Consider the following 18,853-nt stretch of genomic DNA (forward strand, 5'->3'; position numbering starts at 1 on the left):
AGTGATTATTATGAGGGAGCTGAAGGGCCGAGCGACGTCCACCGCCGAGCTGAGGGGCAGAGCGATGTCCATCGCCGAGCTGAGGGGCCGAGCGACGTCCGTCGCCGAGCTGAGGGGCCGAGCGACATCCAACGCCGAGCTGAGGGGCAGAGCGACGTCCATCGCCGAGCTGAGGGGCCGAGCGACGTCCACAGCCGAGCTAAAGTGCCGAGCAGTGTCCCCCGACGCACCGCGGCCAAACCCTCGCCTCGACGAATTGGGGAAAAAGGGAGGGTGGGCGGGAATAATCTTCCACCATGGACCTGCAACACCCCCCCGCGGATGAAGTGAGGCGACGTCCTCCTCGGCGGAACCGGAAATGGAGCAACGTCCCTCACCGGAGCAAGGTGCGGGGTGATGCCGCAGGTCACCGCGGAAAAAAAAAGGTCCACGAAGACTGACGGAACAGTCCGGGGGAGACGATGATTAATATAGATCCAGAGGGACTGACGGAACAGTCCAGGGAGAGACGATGATTAAAATGGATCTAGGGGACTGACGGAACAGTCCGGGGGAAGACAACGATACTAGGGGGGATAACGACGAAAAAAAAGCCGGTCCGAGCTGGAAGCTATTCTGCAGGGTCCGTAGTTGTTGGCAGATTCATTCTGTCACAATCAGGGAAGGAAGGAGACGGACCCATACACAGGATAGCTTCAATGGAATGGGGTTTAAGAAATGATAAAGATAAAGAGAGAAAATAATGACGAGGACTAAACTAATACAAATGACAAAACCTAACCTTGACTAACGTAACCAATGAATCCTCGCTGCCATCGGCAACGTGGCTCACATTTATACAAAAGACAATAATGACACAATGAGGAGCAGGTGTGGTGACAGGGAGAAGCAGACGAAGGCGGGGCAGACACGTGACGAGGAACGACAACAAACACACATGGTCGAAAGTCCGCGCTGATCCCTGACAATATTACAGTTGTATTAAATTTAAAATTTTTATTAAATGTTTGTATAAAATTTGTGATTATTGGACAAGTAAGTTCCATTAGTAAACAATAGTGAGTTCCAGGATGTCTGTAGTTCTGTAGGGTTGTTACAGATGGTGAACTGCTCATTAACACATCATTAACTGGTGTGTTCATACAGGCTGCAGGCTGGAAGGAAATAGATGGATTGAGATCACTGCATACACAGGAGACTCAGTACTGCTGCCCTGCTCCTGCACTGAGCTCCACAGAAAACCTGAGACATTCACATGGAAGAAAATAACAGATGGAAATAACTGGACACAGATATCTCCTGAGAGTGATGAGTACAAAGAGAGATTTCAGCTGGTTAATGATCACTCTTCAGGAAATCTCTCTCTGCTCATATCACACCTGACTGAACAGGATGGAGGAGTTTACAGGTGTGATGTTAAAGGGGGTGAATACAGATACATCAGTCTCACTGTTAAAGGTAAATGAGTCATTTTTATTCACAATGTTACTTCAGTGATAATCTCATGACAGATTAATCTGATGTTGTAATGGCCACCAACACGCTCTCATCACGCCTGTTCAACACCTGTTCACGCCTCTATTTAAGACGCAGAGTTTCACCGTGCGGACAGAGTCTGTGTCAGTGTAGAGCAGTAACAAGTAACAGAGCGGGTAGCATAGTTAGGAAAAGAATTTCCAATTGAGTTTCAGCAGGGTAATATGAGAGGTAGAGCGAGGAGTTGACACTTCTGTGTACCTGCCTGTTGTAGAGCTTCAGTCGCACAATTTGGGGAGTTTAGTCCCTGCGTATCGAACCCCGTATTGGGCGTTCCACTTCATCATCAGCATTTCATTATGCCCCTTAATTATTTTCTGGTCATAAATATAAACATACAGTGGTGTGAAAGTGTTGACCCCCTTCCTGATTTTTTTTTTTTTTGCACGTTTGTCACACTTTATTGTTTCAGGTCATCAAACAAATTTAAATATTAGTCAAAGATAACACAAGTAAACACAACATGCAGTTTTTAAATGAAGGTTTTTATTATTAAGGGAAAACAATCCAAACCCACATGGCCCTGTCTGGAAAAGTGTTTGCCCCCTGTTAAAACATAACCTGAGTTAAATTTCTCTAGCCACACCCAGGTCTGATTACTGCCACACATGTTCACAATTAAGAAATCATTTAAATAAGACCTGACTGACAAATTGAGGTAGACCAAAACCTCAAAAGCTACACATCATGCTGAGATCCAAAGAAATTCAGGAACAAATGAGAAAGAAGGTAATTGAGATCTATCAGTCTGGAAAAAGTTATAAAGCCATTTCTAAAGCTTTGGGACACCAGTAAACCACAGTGAGAGCCGTTATCCACAAATGGCGAAAACATGGAACAGTGGTGAACCTTCCCAGGAGTCGCCGGCCGACCAAAATTACCCCAAGAGCGCAGTGAAGACTCATCCAAGATGTCACAAAAGACAACACAACAACATCCATAGAACTGCAGGCCTCACTTGCCTCAGATAAGGTCAGTGTTCATGTTCAAGAAATAGACTGGGCAAAATTGGCCTGCATGGCAGAGTTCCAAGATGAAAACCTGCTCTTTTTCTGAACAAAAAGAACATAAAGGCTTTTCTCAGATTTGCCAGAAAACATCTTGATGATCCCCAAGACTTTTGGGAAAATACTCTGGGGACTGATGACACAAAAGTTGAACATTTTGGAAGGTGTGTGTCCCATTACATCTGGTGTAAAAGTAACACTGCATTTCAGAAAAAGAACATCATACCAACAGTAAAACATGGTGGTGGTTGTGTGATGGTCTGGGGCTGTTTTGCTGCTTCAGGACCTGGAAGACTTGCTGTGATAAATGGAACCATGAATTCTGCTGTCTACCACAAAATCCTAAGGACAATGTGTGGCCATCTGTTCATGACCTCAAGCTGAAGTGAACTTGTGTTCTGCAGCAGGACAATGATCCAAAACACACCAGCAAGTCCACCTCTAAATGGCTGAAGGAAAACTTTGGAGACTATAATACTTTGACTTTGGAGTGGCCTAGTTAAAGTACTGACCTGAATCCTATTGAGACGCTGTGGCATGACCTCAAAAAGGAGGTTCATGCTCGAAAACCCTCCAATGTGGCTGAATGACAACAATTCTGCAAAGATCTGCTTTAAAGGACTCATTGCAAGTTATTGCAAACACTCATTATTAAGTTGCACACAGGGCCCTGTAGCTTTTGATTGTTTTCCCTTAATAATAAAAACCATTATTTAAAATCTGCATGTTGTTTTTACTTGTTTTCTTTGACTAATATTTTATTTGAGCGGATAACGGGCTGGACCGGGGAACCCCTCCTCCGAGTGGATACGGAATATCTAAACATTTTTGCCTGAGTCTGTAGAAGTGTCATGTGATGAAACTACATGTCTGTAGCTTGCCACAATACTGTGACATGATTTGTCTGTAGTTGTGTATGATGAAGTGTGTTGTTTCATAGGAAATGTTTAAAAATACATTTTAATTGCAAAACTCTTTCTCTTTGACTGACCACTTGTGGATATTAGAGAGTTATTAAAATTAGTGATTATTGGACACAAGTAAGTTGTGGACATTAGTGAGTTGTGGAGTTACAGGATGTCTGTAGTTCTGTAGAGTTGTTACAGATGGTGAACTGCTCATTAACACATCATTAACTGGTGTGTTCATACAGGCTGCAGTCTGAAAGGAAATAAAGAGACAGAAGAGATCACTGCATACACAGGAGACTCAGTACTGCTGCCCTGCTCCTGCACTGAGCTCCACAGAAAACCTGAGACATTCACATGGGAGAAAAGTACAGATGGAAATAACTGGACACAGATATCTCCTGAGAGTGATGAGTACAAAGAGAGATTTCAGCTGGTTAATGATCACTCTTCAGGAAATCTCTCTCTGCTCATATCACACCTGACTGAAAAGGATGGAGGAGTTTACAGGTGTTATTTTAAATGGGATGAATACAGAGACGTCAATCTCACTGTTAAAGGTAAATGAGTCATTTTTATTCACAATGTTACTTCAGTGATAATCTCATGACAGATTAATCTGATGTTGTAACATCAATACAATATGTTGATGTTTGTTCATTCTCCAGGTTGCAGACTGAATCAACAGACAGTGAATGTGACTGGAATCGTGGGACAGTCTGTCCTTCTGCCCTGCTCCTGCTCTGAACTACAAGCCAAACCACACACTTTCAGATGGAACTTTTATAAAGGACCTTATGGCATAAAGATCTTCCCAAAGGAGCAGACAAATCTCTACACAGACAGAGTTCAGGTCTTTAATGATCATCCTCCAGGAAATGTCTCTCTACTCATATCACACCTGACTGTAGAGGATGGAGGATTTTACAGGTGTGAGATCAACAACAAAATCAATACAGACGTCCGACTCACAGTAAAAGGTAAAATGCCTTCTGTATATAAACCGACTACAGTGTTTATCTATGGCAATAAAATATTTTAATAAATATGTGAACTTCTATTTTATAATAAAATGATGTGGAGATCATTCATCAAATCTTGGTGACAATAACTGATAAATAAAATGTAATAATTAGACACATTTCTGTTCTGTGTTCTGTCCTTCGTCTGTGTTTGTGTTTATGATTACAGATTATCTGAGTTTGTGTTCTGACCTGCTTTCACTTCTCACTACGATTCCTGGATTGTCTTTAATAAAGAACACACTGAGTTTCCACACTTGTGTCCTGCCTTCACTCACCACGCATCACACTCTTTATTTATAACTTATTAAACCTTTCTCTCCTTACAGGGGCACCAACAAGACCTTCATCATCCACACCAGTGATCACAACAACTTCACCTCATTCCAGACCAGGTACCACACACCACTGATACACACTGCAATGAAAAGTCTGTGTTTAAGTGTTAGTATGTTAGTCAACACACTACATTAACTTCTGTTTATTTAAGATGAGCTCATGATGTTCTCCTGTTCTCCTAACATCTCCTGGAGCAGAATCATCTCACAAATCTTTATTTAAATAGAAAGCTAATATACATTAACAAATTAATCAGATGGTTAGTAAAAAAGTAATAAATCTTAAAATTGGCCTCAGATTTTGTAGAGTCCACTGTAGTATTATGTTACTTACGGTAATGTTATGAGGCATATAGTATGCTTAGGAACCTATATTGGGGGTGTTACGGTACTGTGGAAAAGGAAGAATAAAAGTTCTGTTAAGAAGTCATGGCTGGCTGTCGCGTGGTCCATTTATGAAAGGTTTATGTTGTACCTATTAAAAGACAGAACATACACCAGAGTTCTCCCTGTGAGTCTGTGAAGGAGCTGTTACTATAGAAACGACAACATATTAGAATCGGTGCGTTAATATAAAATTTCAGAGCTAGATAATGATTCAACATGGTGATCCAATCAGAATGAAGAATTTAAACCCCTGTGTCCTTTTCACTTCTCATCTGTTCCACATAGGGACAAACTCTCAAGACAATCATCATCATCATCTGTCAGAACCTCTCAACACCACCATCATCATCTGTACTGCTGTTGGGGTTCTGCTGCTGCTGCTGATACTTGGAGGGGTCATCTTCTGGAAACACAGAGGTATACACACACACACACACACACACACACACACACACACACATACATACTCACTCAAACATAGATTTCTGCTTTTCACTCTGTTTCTTTCTGTAGTACAGAGACGAGGACAGATCAAGATTGATGATGGACAAGCAGGACAGCAGAAGAAGCAGGTTGGAAAACACACAATTTTTCAGTAGATTGAGCATCACATAGTGTGTGTGTGTGTGTGTGTGTGTGTGTGTGTGTGTTCAATTCAATTCAATTCAAGTTTATTTGTATAGCGCTTTTTACAATGGACATTGTCACAAAGCAGCTTTACAGAACATAAACATAAAACAAAAGATAAACATAAGGAGAAGTATAAAGAATTAATATAATAAAAATTCAAGATATATACAGTTCACAGTGTGTATGTATGTATGTATGTGTGTATGTGTATTTGTCCCCAATGAGCAAGTCTGAGGGCTCAGGCAACAGTGGCAAGGAAAAACTCCCTTAGATTGGTAAAGGAAGAAACCTTGAGAGGAACCAGACTCAAGGGGAACCCATCCTCATATGGGTGACACTAGATGGTGTGGTTACAAATATACAAGTATCACAGAGTCCAACTGGAGCCGGTAGATCTGTAGATGTCTCAGGGTTCTCACAGAGTCAGCCTTGTCTCAGTGGAGGTCCAGAAATTTCAACGCACGGAAGACGATCTTAGCATGGGTGTCTCAGCATGGGTAGAAAAAGAGAAGAGAAGAGCAGTGCATAGGGATTAACATATCTGCTGTTCATAAGAATGTGCAAGTCTAGTGTGATAGTGCACAATATTTATGGGATGTATTATGTGTACGCCTGACTAAAGAGATGAGTTTTCAATCTACATTTAAACTGTGAAAGTGTGTCTGAGCCCCGAACACTATCAGGAAGACTATTCCAAAGTTTGGGAGCTAAATAAGAGAACGCTCTTCCGCCTTTAGTAGACTTAGATATTCTGGGGACTACCAGGAGTCCTGAGTTTTGTGATCTCAGAGAGCGTGAAGGATTGTAACGTGTTAGAAGACTAGTTAGATACATGGGAGCTAAACCATTAAGAGCCTTGTACGTAAGTAGCAGCAGTTTGTAATCAATTCTAAACTTAACAGGTAGCCAGTGTAGAGATGATAAAATTGGGGTTATATGGTCATACTTTCTTGTCCTAGTGAGAACTCTGGCCGCTGCATTTTGGACTAACTGTAGCCTATTTATTAAAGATGCAGGACAACCACCTAGTAATGCATTACAATAGTCCAGTCTAGAGGTCATGAAAGCGTGAACTAGCTTCTCAGCATCAGATACAGACAGGATGTTTCTCAGCTTGGCAATATTTCTGAGGTGGAAGAAGGCTGTTTTTGTGGTTTGGGCGACGTGATTTTCAAAAGACAAGTTACTGTCTAATATAACACCCAGGTCTTTCACTGTCGAGCTACTAGTAACAGTACATCCCTCTAATTGGAAATTAAGTTGTGAGAGTTTCTGTGTACTAGTTTTTGGGCCTATAAGTAGTGTTTCTGTCTTATCAGAGTTTAACAACAGAAAGTTACAGCTCATCCAGTCTTTTATCTCTCTAAGGCATTGAGTTAATTTCGACAATTTAGTTATTTCATCTGGTTTTGAGGAGATGTATAACTGTGTGTCGTCGGCATAGCAATGGAAGCTAATCCCATGTCTTCTAATAATGTTCCCTAATGGAAGCATGTATATCGAGAAGAGCAGAGGTCCTAGAACTGATCCTTGAGGGACCCCATAATTAACTGGTAATAAGCTGGAGGATTCACCATTTAATTCTACAAAATGGTATCGATCAGACAGGTAGGATCTAAACCAACTTAAAGCCTGTCCATGAATACCTGTGTAATTTTGTAAGCGATCTAGGAGAATGTTGTGATCTATAGTGTCGAATGCAGCACTAAGGTCAAATAGAACTAATAGTGACATACAGTCTTTGTCCGAAGCTAAGAAAAAGTCGTTTGTAACTTTAACAAGTGCAGTTTCTGTGCTATGATGGGGCCTGAAACCTGACTGAAACTCTTCGAGGATATTGTTCTCCTGTAAGAAGGAGCTCAGTTGAACAGACACAACCTTTTCTAGTATTTTAGACATAAACGGAAGGTGTGAAATCGGTCTGTAATTTGAAAGTCCATTAGGATCTAAATTAGGTTTCTTAATGAGTGGCCTAATAACTGCCAACTTGAAGGATTTAGGGACGTGACCTAAAGATAACGAGGAGTTAATAATATTAAGAAGAGGCTCACCGGCTTTATGTAACACTTCTTTCAGTAGTTTAGTTGGAATGGGGTCTAGTGAACAAGTTGTTGATTCAGCTGTAGTAATAAGTTTAACTAACTCTTCCTGACCTGTACTTGTAAAGCAATGTAGTTGTGTGTTTAGAACCTTAGGTGAGACCGGGATGCTAGTTGCTCTTATGTGTTGAGCGTCACCTATTTTATTCCTGATACTTTCGATTTTATCAGTGAAGAATCTCATAAAATCGTCACTACTGAACTGTGATGGAATAGTGTGTTCAGATTTTTGGTTTTTTGTTAGTCTAGCCACTGTGCTAAATAAAAACCTGGGATTGTTCTGGTTATTTTCTATGAGTTTGCTCAGGTGCTCAGCCCTGGCTGCTTTTAGAGCCTGTCTATAGCTGGACATACTTTCCTTATATGCAATTCTAAAAACCTCTAATTTAGTTTTTCTCCACTTTCGCTCGAGGTTACGGGTCTCTCTCTTGAGGGTGTGAGTATGACTATTATACCATGGTGCAAGCGTTTTATCTCTAACCTTCTGTAATCTGATTGGGGCAACAGTGTCTAGTGTGCTAGTGAATATAGCGCCTATGCTGTTAGTAATTTCATCTAGGTCGTCTGTGTTTAAGGGTGCAGTAAGAAGTCCAGACAGATCAGGCAGGTTATTTGTGAATCTGTCTTTAGTGGTCGGAATAATAGTTCTACCGAGACGATAACGTGGTGAAACGCAGTTAGCCTGTTCTACAGGTAGTGTGTACATTATGAGATAATGGTCTGTGATATCATCACTTTGAGGAATGATATCTATATCAGTGACATCTATTCTGTGTGATATTATTAAATCTAGTGTATGATTACGACGGTTAGTTGCTCTAGTGACGTTTTGTTTGAGCCCAAGTGAGTTTAGTAAGTCCATGAATGTGAGTCCTAGCGCATCATTTGTGTCGTCAACATGAATGTTAAGATCTCCTACAATTAATGCTTTATCAAAGCTAACCAGTAGGTCAGAAAGAAAATCTGTGAATTCTCTAAGAAAATCGGTGTAGGGCCCTGGTGGTCTATACACGGTTGCTAGCGCAAGAGACATCAGGGATTTTTGTTTCGTGTGCGTGTGCAATAGTGTAACATTAAGGACAAGCACTTCAAAAGACTTAAATCTATACTGTGTTCTCTGGGTAACAGTAAGGCAATCGTTAAAGATAGTGGCGACACCACCTCCACGACCAGTCTGTCGAGGCTCGTGCTTATAGATATAACCTGATGGTGTAGACTCATTTAGACCGATGTAGTCATTTGGTTTAATCCAGGTTTCGGTGAGGCATAATGCAGTAAGGCTATTGTCTGAGATTATTTCATTTACGATAAGTGCTTTGGGTGCAAGTGATCTAATGTTCAGAAGCCCAAATTTTAGGAACTGTTTTTGTTTGTTTCTTTGGCATTTTTCTGGTCTAATTACAGTAAGATTATTTCGAGAACGTCCTACATAATTACTTTTTAATCTCACTGCTCGGGGAACAGACACAGTTTCTATGGGGAGAGGTATGTGTGCATTTGTATCGATGTGTTGAGGTGAAGGATGGCTATTGAAATTTAAATTTAAGGCGTAGTTTACCAGTCAGAAGGTGTGCAGCGCCCTGGAGAAGTGGTCCGAGAGGATCTCCGCTCCAACTCTGCTGGGGTGCAGGCCGTCAGCGCGGAACAGCCTAGGACGCTCCCAGAAAACATTCCAGTTATCAATAAAGTGTAGATTCTGAGCCGGACACCATGACTGAAGCCATTCATTAAAAGCAAAAAGTCTACTAAACCTTTCAATTCCTCGCTGGTACGTTGGAAGTGGTCCGGACACGATGATCCTCGCCGTGGGCGTTGTGCTGCGAACCGTCTCCACCAGGGTCTTGAAGTCTCTCTTCAGGATCTCCGACTGCCTCAGGCTGGTGTCGTTCGAGCCGGCGTGAAGAACCACAGCTGCGGTGTTTCTGCTCACGACCCTAGGTACCTGTGCAGCGACATCAAGAACACGGGCACCAGGTAAGCAGTGAGTGCGAGCCTTACCTTTAGCCACAGTAGCACGGACGTGGCGGACGAAGGAGTCTCCGATGATCACAGTGTCGCGGTCCGTCTCACGAAGGGGGGCGAAGCGGTTCCGGGTGGGGATCTCGAAGACCGGCGGTGGTGGAGGGGGAGAGGTCCTCGACCGGGGCCCGGCACGTGTCCTCCGCTGCTGCACCCAGGATCCGCGGTGCCCCGGCGCTAGAGTGAACTGCCCCTGGCCAGGCCACTTCCTGGGTGCGTTGGGCCTGGACAGAGAAACACACGGAGTAGAGGTGGAAGGAGTAGTGATTAAATGCCGGGAGTTTACCTGAGACCGGGGGGCTTCCAGCGCTGCTTTCCGCTCCCGCAGCTCGGCCTGCTTCACCTGTAGGTCGCGGATCTGCTTCTCCACAGCCTCCAGCTCCAGTTCCACCGAGTGCAGCTCGAACGTGTCCTCACCTGCACTCAAAGGCAGAGACGTAACCGACATGGTGTTATATAGTAAGAGCAACAGAGATAATTGATGTAAAAGGTGTACTAGCGGTACTCGGCTAACAGGCTAGTTATGCTAGCCGGCTAGAGGCGGACGCTGGGAAAACAAATAAATAGGATGTAACGATATCGAAATGTATATCGCGCGATTATTCTAGGTTTTAAGAAGTATTTGCAGATGTGTTCGCCCTGTGTAAAAAAAATAGGGAGTTAGAGTGTAGTGTGTACTAGCGGAAGCAGGCTAATAGGCTAGCGTTGCTAACCAGCTAGCAGCGGGCACTGGGAAAACAAATTAATAAAGATGTCAAAGGGTAAGGAGTTAGAGTTTAGCTCAAGATAAATCGCAATTGAGTAAAGATACTCAGCCAAGCAAACAAATGAAAGCGAGAGCTCCAAATCCGCTGCTGCTGCTGAAAACGCTGCTGCTGCTGAAAACGCTGCTGCTGCTGAAAAGTGTGTGTGTTTTTGAGTTTTTCTAATGCATCATATTTTTCCTACAGAATGATTTTGATGTTCTGTACACCGCCGTGAACCCAAATACTGAACACAACAAAGAAGAAGAACAGGTGTGTATAATTCTAAATGTGTTTATTTTATATGTACATGTGTATATGTTTTATTGTGTGTGTGTGTGTGTGTGTGTGTGTCTGAGTTTTTTCTAATGCATAATATTTTTCCTACAGAATGATTTTGATGTTCTGTACACCGCCATAAACCGACCACAACAAAGAACAGGTGTGTATAATTCTAAATGTGTTTATTTTATATGTATGTATTAGAGATGAGCCGGATACTCGGCTGAAACGAGTATCCGGTACGGATAAAGTACTTCTGCAGAGTACGAGTATTATACGAGTAATACGAGTCAATATCTGTGCTCGGATTGAATGAAAATCATCATTGGGTAGCTGATTGTGTCAGCGTTCTGTGATAGGCTAGTCACAGCACCCTCCCCTACAGCGATAGGCTAGTCACAGCGCCCCTCCCCTACACACACACAGATGTATTGTGTTGCTGTGTCTTGCTCTGCTCACTCACAGTCACACACAGAACAGCTCTCTGTCTCTCCCTCAGTCACTCGGGTTCTTTTCCGTTAACGTTTAGGGGTTCTTCAGCTTTTTACTTCGGGTTGTAACGTTAATAATACGTACTTACTAACCAGTAGAGTTCTGGTAAACGTGTGTTCGTTCAGACGTGGTGCTTGCTTGGTAGAATGCGACTCGCATTGCGTCTCTGCCTGTCGGAGATTTTTTTTCCTTTTTTACCTTCAGCTGTCTCTAACCAGTAACCAGACACTGAGTGTCTGACACGTTTTTGCTGTATTTCATAAAAACATAAAGGTAGTAAGCTAGTGTTATAAATATTACAAATTAATTATTACCGGTTAAATCCCCGCCCATTTCAAGACAAGCCCCGCCTACTTCTGGGTTAGGCCCCACCCACTCCGAGTACGGATACAGATACAGATAATTCATATGGTTAACAGATACGGATACAGATACAGATAATGTTGTACTCACTCATCCCTAGTATGTATATATGTTTTATTGTGTGTGTGTGTGTGTGTGTGTGTGTGTCTGCTCTATTCCTGCAGGATGGCGTGCTGTACTCGACTGTAGTCACCAGCAACACTGTGAGAGCAGCACACACTCCAGTGGCATCAGAAGAAGTTACAGTATACTCCAGCATCAAAACTAACTAACACACACACACACACACACACACAAAGAAACTATAAATATTACATTTTTCTAAGGCATCCTTGATATAATATGATTCCTTTAGGTCTGTACACAGCTGTAAAGTGACAAAAGTGCTCATCTTTAGATATAACAAACTTTTCTATTCTAATTTCTGTTTCAAAAATAAATGACAGAAGCTGAAAAGATTGTCTTCATTTTCTGCTTTTTATTACACAACACAGAAAAGACATCCAACAGAACAATGAACATTAGTGAGATTTACTCTAGTTTAATCAGATTCTTGTAACAAGCCATAAAATCATTATTATTACTGAAATATTTTTATTATTGAAGAAAATTCCTGCTTGCAAAACTATTCTGGTCAAAATTATTTGATCTTTTATTCTTGAGGTTTGGATTAAACCCATTTAATTCACATGACCAGTCCAAGCAGAAAATAACTGCAAGAACTTTGATGGTTAAAGGTGGGTTGTGATTTTCATTCTGTCTTTTCATTCTTTCATTCCTGTAACCTGTAACCGTGTTCATGGAAGCTTCTGTGAACACATGCCAATTTTTAATTGGCCGACAAAAGGCATCCAAGTCACGTGTCCCTCAGATTCTGATTGTCTGAAGAAAGACATCAGGCATGCCTGGTGTGTAGCAGGACCAGCCTGTCACAGCAAAACATTATGCATGGGGACACCCCTGAACAGGGTAGTTGAAGATGCTACACCCCTGAAAGGTGGGCCCTGATATTAAGAGACGAGATTACTCCATGTACCATCCAAGCACAGACTGTAGCATGTATGACCAAATAAAATAGGCACTGCCTGGTGAAAGGGTTACCAAAGTGCAGCCACTAAAACAGACTAAAGGCAGTATGGAGTTACCCCACCAGCTACATCTGAGTATGTTCTTCCTGAGTATGGCAAGATGCAGCCTTTCCACCTCCAAAGACTCCAAAGACATTGAGAATGTGGCTATTTATATGTTTGTTAGTCATATATTACCTTAAAAGTAGTTGTAATATTTTGCAAGGCTTAATACTTTACTTTGGTTATAGTATTGTAAGGAATAATACTTTAATTATTTTTACTAAGATTTTTCACAACACCTCCACGTCAGGGCATATAATTTCTGGTTGAGGGATCCTTAGCATTTGAGGAGGACTCTATGATCCTTTGAGCCTATAAACCTAAACCTGTTAAAAACATTAACAACAAAGAGTTTTAAGGTCATGTTCTGAGTGATATGGGTGATGTCTCTCCAGATCCTCTTCCCTATATACCGGTCGCTTTGTTAACTGTGTTCTTTCTGCACATTATCGTGGCTGTGGTTTATTTAAGAAAGTTAAATGGAAAATTTGTGTCTGCAGTAGAGAAGCCCTCAATTCACTGATCAAGAAATTTATCAGTAGATTTGTTCAGAAATAGTCCTGCATAAATTGTTTAGTAAATACATTAACTTCATTTATTATTCACAGTTTTAGCTAAATCCCTGAATTAAGGTTAAAATAAAGAGTTAAATTAAATACATTTAGAGGTCTGATTTTCACAATATTGACAGCATTTAAAAAAAGGCAAATTGTTAGTTTTCATAATATTGCATTGTAACTGCTAATAGAACTGACATCTTTTTTAAATCAAGGATGTATTGATTAATTCAAATCTGTTACAAAATAATGTTAAAACAATTTTTTTAGCATAATATTGTAACAGATTTGAATTAATCAGTAGATCCTTATTGAATAGTTGATTGTAAAATACTTTCCTACCATTGACCAGCTTCATCAGTGAAGTTCATCTCCCAGCGGAATAGCTGGTGTTAAGTTCCTGTGGGTTCTTCAGTTTTTTTAGTCTAAAAACATGCGTGTAGATATATTGCCTGTTGCCTGGCACCCTGTGATGGACTGACCTCCACTTTTAATGTACAGAGAGGCAAAGTGGATGCTGAATGAGTGCATAATGGATATGGAGATTGTGGTGGTTTTGGTTGTCCTGTGGTTACTGGCAAGTGGGGCTGAGCAGCATTGAGGCTCAGCCAAAGAGCTTTGTTCTGATCTTGAGCACAGGCTCACAGTGAAGCGTTTTCAAGGAATGTAGTCTTTGATGATGTCTTCAATGGGTCAGCGTTACCTCAAAGGAAAACAGTCTCACTTGTCTGTCTGCTATACCTGTTTAAACTCTCCGGGCTTCTGCAGAAGAGTTTTAAAACAGCACATTCGACAGAGACAGCCCTTGTGATTTCTCTGTGAAACTACATGCTGCTATATCAGCCAAGCTTCATCTATCCTCATCCTCCTCAATTTTTTCAGCAGCATTTGATATGGTCAACCAGAAGACTCTCTTGTCCATCCTCAGGAGTCTTGAAATTTGCAGATCAGCATGGGAATTGTTTTCTTCCTACCTAGAAGGTTGCTCATATCTGGAAACATGGAGGGGAGTGACATCTGCTCCACTAAGACTCTCCACTGGTGTCCCACAGGGCTCAGTACTTGGTCCTCTCCTTTTCAGGATCCTGTATACTCAGTGAAGTTATTTGCTCACACGGGTTCTCTTACCACTGCTATGCTGATGATACTCAACTTATCTTCTCTTTCCCACCCTCAGATACCACATCTTCTGTTCGGATCTCAGCATGTCTGGCAGACATATCATCGTGGATAACGGCTCATCAGTTGAAGCTCAATCCTAGCAAAACTGAACTTCTGATCATCCCACGTGATTCATCCCCAGGTCATGATCTTGCAATATCCCTGCATAACAATATGATCTCCCCTTTAGTCACAGCTCGCAACCTTGGGGTAACCATGGACAATCAACTGTCCTTTTCCTCACATGTTGCTAATTTGACATGCTCATGTTGGTTCTTTTCTACAACATTGGGAGGATTCGGCCATTTTTGTCCACACAGGCTGCTCAGGTACTTGTTCAGTCTCTTGTCATCTCAAGAATGTACTACTGCAACTCAGTGCTGGCAGGTCTATCTATGAGCACAATTTGTCCTCTGCAAATGATCCAAAATGCAGCTTCATGACTTGTTTTCAACCTGTTACTGCATACCAAAGTTCTCGCATACCACCCTGCTGCTGTGCTTCCTCCACTGGCTTCATGCATAAGATTCAAAACATTGATGCTTGCCTACATAGCCAAAAATGGACTGGCTCCCTCCTACCTCAAAGCCCTCATCACTCCTCGCACTGCACCTTGCACCCTCAGAGCTATCAGCACTCAACTGGTCCATCCATCTTCAACAGCTGCTACCCTTACTTCTTTGGTGTTTAAACTCCTCCAGGGAGGCACTGTGTTTACAAAGCTGGCTGGTTTACAATGCTTACCAACTTCCACATCTGAGAGGGGTATGAGTGGAAGACGGCTTTTAACGCACTTACTGGACATTACGAGTACCTGGTTATGCTGTTTGGCCTCACCAACTAGCCGGCAGTATTACAACCACATTTGTTATTAATGTCCTCCAAGACATGCTCATCCACTACGTGTTTGTCTACCTGGATGTCATAATGATCTTCTCTCACTCCCTGGAGGAACACCCCCACCATGTCCAAACCATGATCCAATGCCTCCTCTAGAACCATTGGTATGTGAAAGCTGAGAAATGTGACTTCCATGTCTTTACCACCATGTTTATTCGTGGGTACAGTTCTGTCCCATACTGTCCCAGACTGATCCTGTGTGCCAATTCATTGTGGAGGTTGATGCTTTGGATGGTGTTGGAGCATTTCTGACATATAGAGACCCCATGGACCTCATCTACATTCCTGCACCTTCTATTCTTATCGTCTGAGCCAGTCCGAGCAGAACTCCAATGCAACCTACCATTACCTACCAAATTGAGCTGGAGGAGTGGTACCATTGGAGGATTGCAGGTAATCATTGATGAAAAGCCTTCCCTCTGGAGGAAGTCTTCCAGCAGCAATTCTGGAGGCCCTCCCTCAAGAAAGACATCTAGGAATTTGTGGCAGCTTGCCCAGTTTTTGCCCTGCTGAAAAATTCCCCAGCAGGCTAGTTTTAGCCTCTTCCTGTTTCCTGTAGAACATGAGCCCACGTCTCTTTTGACTTTGTCACCAAACTAACACCATTCTCTCACAACACTGTGATTTTCTCTTTGGGCAATTGCTTCTCAAAAATGGCCCACTTTATCCCACTGCCTAAGCTGCACTTGGCAGCATGTCTTCCACCTACACAGCATTCCCCGTTAACATAGTCTCCAAACCTGAGGCCCCCAGTTCACTTCTTTGTTTTGGAAGGAACTCTGCCACCTTTTGGGAGTTTCCTTAAGTCTGTTGTCAGGTTTTGCATCCCCAGTCCAATGGCCAAGGATCTAAACCAAGAGCTCAAGAAAGGACTCTGAATCTTGTGTGCTGAAGATCCCTCACATATCCACACAACTCCCTCCCATCAACCCCCACTGGCCTACTAGCTTATCCCCTTTATAAGCCACCAATGGTTTTAGTCCCCTCAACCCTGGCCTTCGTCAAGTGCTGCCACCACAAATATTTAAGACATTCAGAAGCTATGTCCAATTGAAAACCCCTCCTTAAAGCAACCTGTTTGAAGCTCGCCCCTCACTTCGTTAGACAGTTTCTGATATCTAAGGTCCTCAACCCAGTGTCAGTCCATCTCAAGCTTCCCAGGGCCCTGCATATTCACCTGTCTTTTCATGTCTCCAGACTCAAGCATGTCCAAGCCTGCTTATTGGTCATGTTAAGTCATCCTGCCTTTGTTCCTGTTCCTGCTCTGCCTGATTTGACCCTGCCTGTTCTCCTGTCATTGGTCCTGCCTGCCCTGTATTGCTCTGTTACAGACAGATTTTTGGACTTGTTAATGACCCGTTTGCTGCCTGATCTGAAAGGTGGAATGCTAGAGAGATGAATGCAGGGACAAATCTTATGTAATTCATGTAACTTCTGCTCCTGAGCAGTGACTGTTTCGTGGTTGACCAAATAAGTCCTTGTCTCTGTGTTATTCTTTGTAGCTCTTTTTTTGTTCTATGTAGTACCATATGCAGCTATTTATGGTTGAAATTAACAATAAAAGATTCTTGTCTTGACTTGATGAATCATTCTTGGAAAACATCAGCAAAAAACTGGGCTTTGCTCTGTGTGGAGGTGAGTTCTTCTCCTTACAAGATGAAAGTATCCTCAGTGGGATCTGTAGGGAGAATAGTGAATGCAAACACAAGTGGTGTTGACTCAACCCACTTATTAGCTGGATGATGAGAGATAATTGTGTATCTGCTTAATTACCAGGATTTTGCAGGTAGTAATTTACTAAGCATACCCTCTTGAGGACTGTGTATGGGCCCTGCCAGCATGCCAAGAAATTTCAGGAGGAGCATCTGATAACCTGGGTGGAACTCAAAGGGGTGGTCAGTTGTAGATTTGCTGCTAGTCTTTTTGCTCTCTCTCTCTCTCTCTCTCTCTCTCTCTCTCTCTCTCTCTCTCTCACGCAAACACACACACACATATACACACACACACACACACACACACACACACACACAAACTCAGAAGTCATTGTGTTGTTTAGTAAAAGCAGTGTTTGGCATGTGTGTGTTTCGATGCAGCATCACGCTTTTAGTATTTCACTCTTCTGCCTTGTCAGTGGTGTGTTGCAATATTTGCACTTCCTGTCAGTGTGTGAATGTGGTAATGTGTTAAACCTGCAGTGTGTATAGTGTGTGGATTTGGGTCCTCAGTAAGATTTGTCATGTCGCTGAAGGTGAGTAATACATGCTTGGGCCTGATGCTGGTAGAAAATATAAGCTTTGGATAGATAGATAGATAGATAGATAGATAGATAGATAGATAGATAGATAGATAGATAGATAGAGAGAGAGTTGTGTATGACTGTCAAAACAGGAAGTAACAACTGAAAAAAAGTAGTTGAAACTATTACTTCACTATATGTGATCGTGTGTGTGTGAGCATTAAAGATCGAATGTAAGACTCCATTTCCACCCACAGTGTCTCTGCTTATGGAGTTATTAAAAATGCTGTTGTGTTTTTATCTTCTCCTTCTTCACATCACTGAAGGTGAGTCTCTCTCTCTCTCTCTCTCTCTCTCTCTCTCTCTCTCTCTCTCTCTCTCTCTCTCTCCCTCCCTCCCTCTTTTGCTCTCTTTCTCCTATTCAATAATCAAAATAATTGTGAAATATGTAAGAATTTGCCATTTAACACCTTTAAATCTTAACATCATGTAGTTCTCTTACTTCTGATGTGGACATATAATGTGTACATGAAAATACTGAATTATGTAGTTAAAAATTTTTAAAGAGTTCATTACTGACCTGTGGCTTTGGGCAGTAACATGATGACACAGTCTTTATCTGTACTCGTGCTCCAAAGAGCCATTTCTGTATCTGGGTTTTAAGTTACATTGTAGTTTTACACACAGTTTTGCACAATTACAGTGTAAACGATCAGGCAAAAAGAGCATTTGGTTTACAGTAAAATATGGATGTTATTTTAAATCCTTGAAAAACTTTGATGAAGTAGCTTTGGATAAACATATAAAGCAAATGTAATCGATTAGATCACAATACTGTAGAATAAATAAACACTGCACCTCCAATTACTGACTCAGAGCTGTACTTGTATCTATGTAGATCATGTTGTCTGTTCATGATGTCATATGCAGTTACATCCTTACTGTGGACTTAAGTAAGTTGTGGACATTAGTGAGTTGTGGAGTTACAGGATGTCTGTAGTTCTGTAGAGTTGTTACAGATGGTGAACTGCTCATTAACACAT

At 41.9% G+C, this 18,853-nt stretch overlaps 1 protein-coding gene and 1 long non-coding RNA gene across 2 annotated transcripts; both read left to right on the plus strand.

Annotated features, from left to right (window-relative positions):
- Positions 1-10: 10 nt before the first annotated feature.
- Positions 11-12,282, plus strand: LOC132854982 (uncharacterized). Its single transcript, XM_060883673.1, has 11 exons — positions 11-273; positions 328-386; positions 1,147-1,458; positions 3,697-4,011; positions 4,120-4,431; positions 4,803-4,868; positions 5,484-5,615; positions 5,712-5,770; positions 10,897-10,962; positions 11,080-11,131; positions 11,991-12,282. Exons 1-11 carry the CDS (start codon positions 11-13, stop codon positions 12,092-12,094), a joined length of 1,740 nt encoding a protein of 579 aa, XP_060739656.1. The 3' UTR covers positions 12,095-12,282.
- Positions 12,283-17,629: 5,347 nt separating this feature from the next.
- Positions 17,630-18,791, plus strand: LOC132854437 (uncharacterized). The gene is made up of 3 exons (XR_009649255.1): positions 17,630-17,822; positions 18,068-18,136; positions 18,709-18,791. It is a non-coding gene; the product is annotated as an uncharacterized LOC132854437 (long non-coding RNA).
- Positions 18,792-18,853: the final 62 nt, after the last annotated feature.

The sequence above is a fragment of the Tachysurus vachellii genome, chromosome 12 (assembly GCF_030014155.1).
Source record: "Tachysurus vachellii isolate PV-2020 chromosome 12, HZAU_Pvac_v1, whole genome shotgun sequence".
Taxonomy (NCBI): domain Eukaryota; kingdom Metazoa; phylum Chordata; class Actinopteri; order Siluriformes; family Bagridae; genus Tachysurus; species Tachysurus vachellii.

Excerpts from the sequence above, each read along its gene's own strand:
- LOC132854982 (XM_060883673.1), top strand. The coding sequence starts at position 11 with ATGAGGGAGCTGAAGGGCCGAGCGACGTCCACCGCCGAGCTGAGGGGC. Across the intron at positions 4,012-4,119 it reads CGTCAATCTCACTGTTAAAG|GTTGCAGACTGAATCAACAG; the intron begins GTAAATGAGTCA and ends TTCATTCTCCAG. Across the intron at positions 4,432-4,802 it reads CGTCCGACTCACAGTAAAAG|GGGCACCAACAAGACCTTCA; the intron begins GTAAAATGCCTT and ends CTCTCCTTACAG.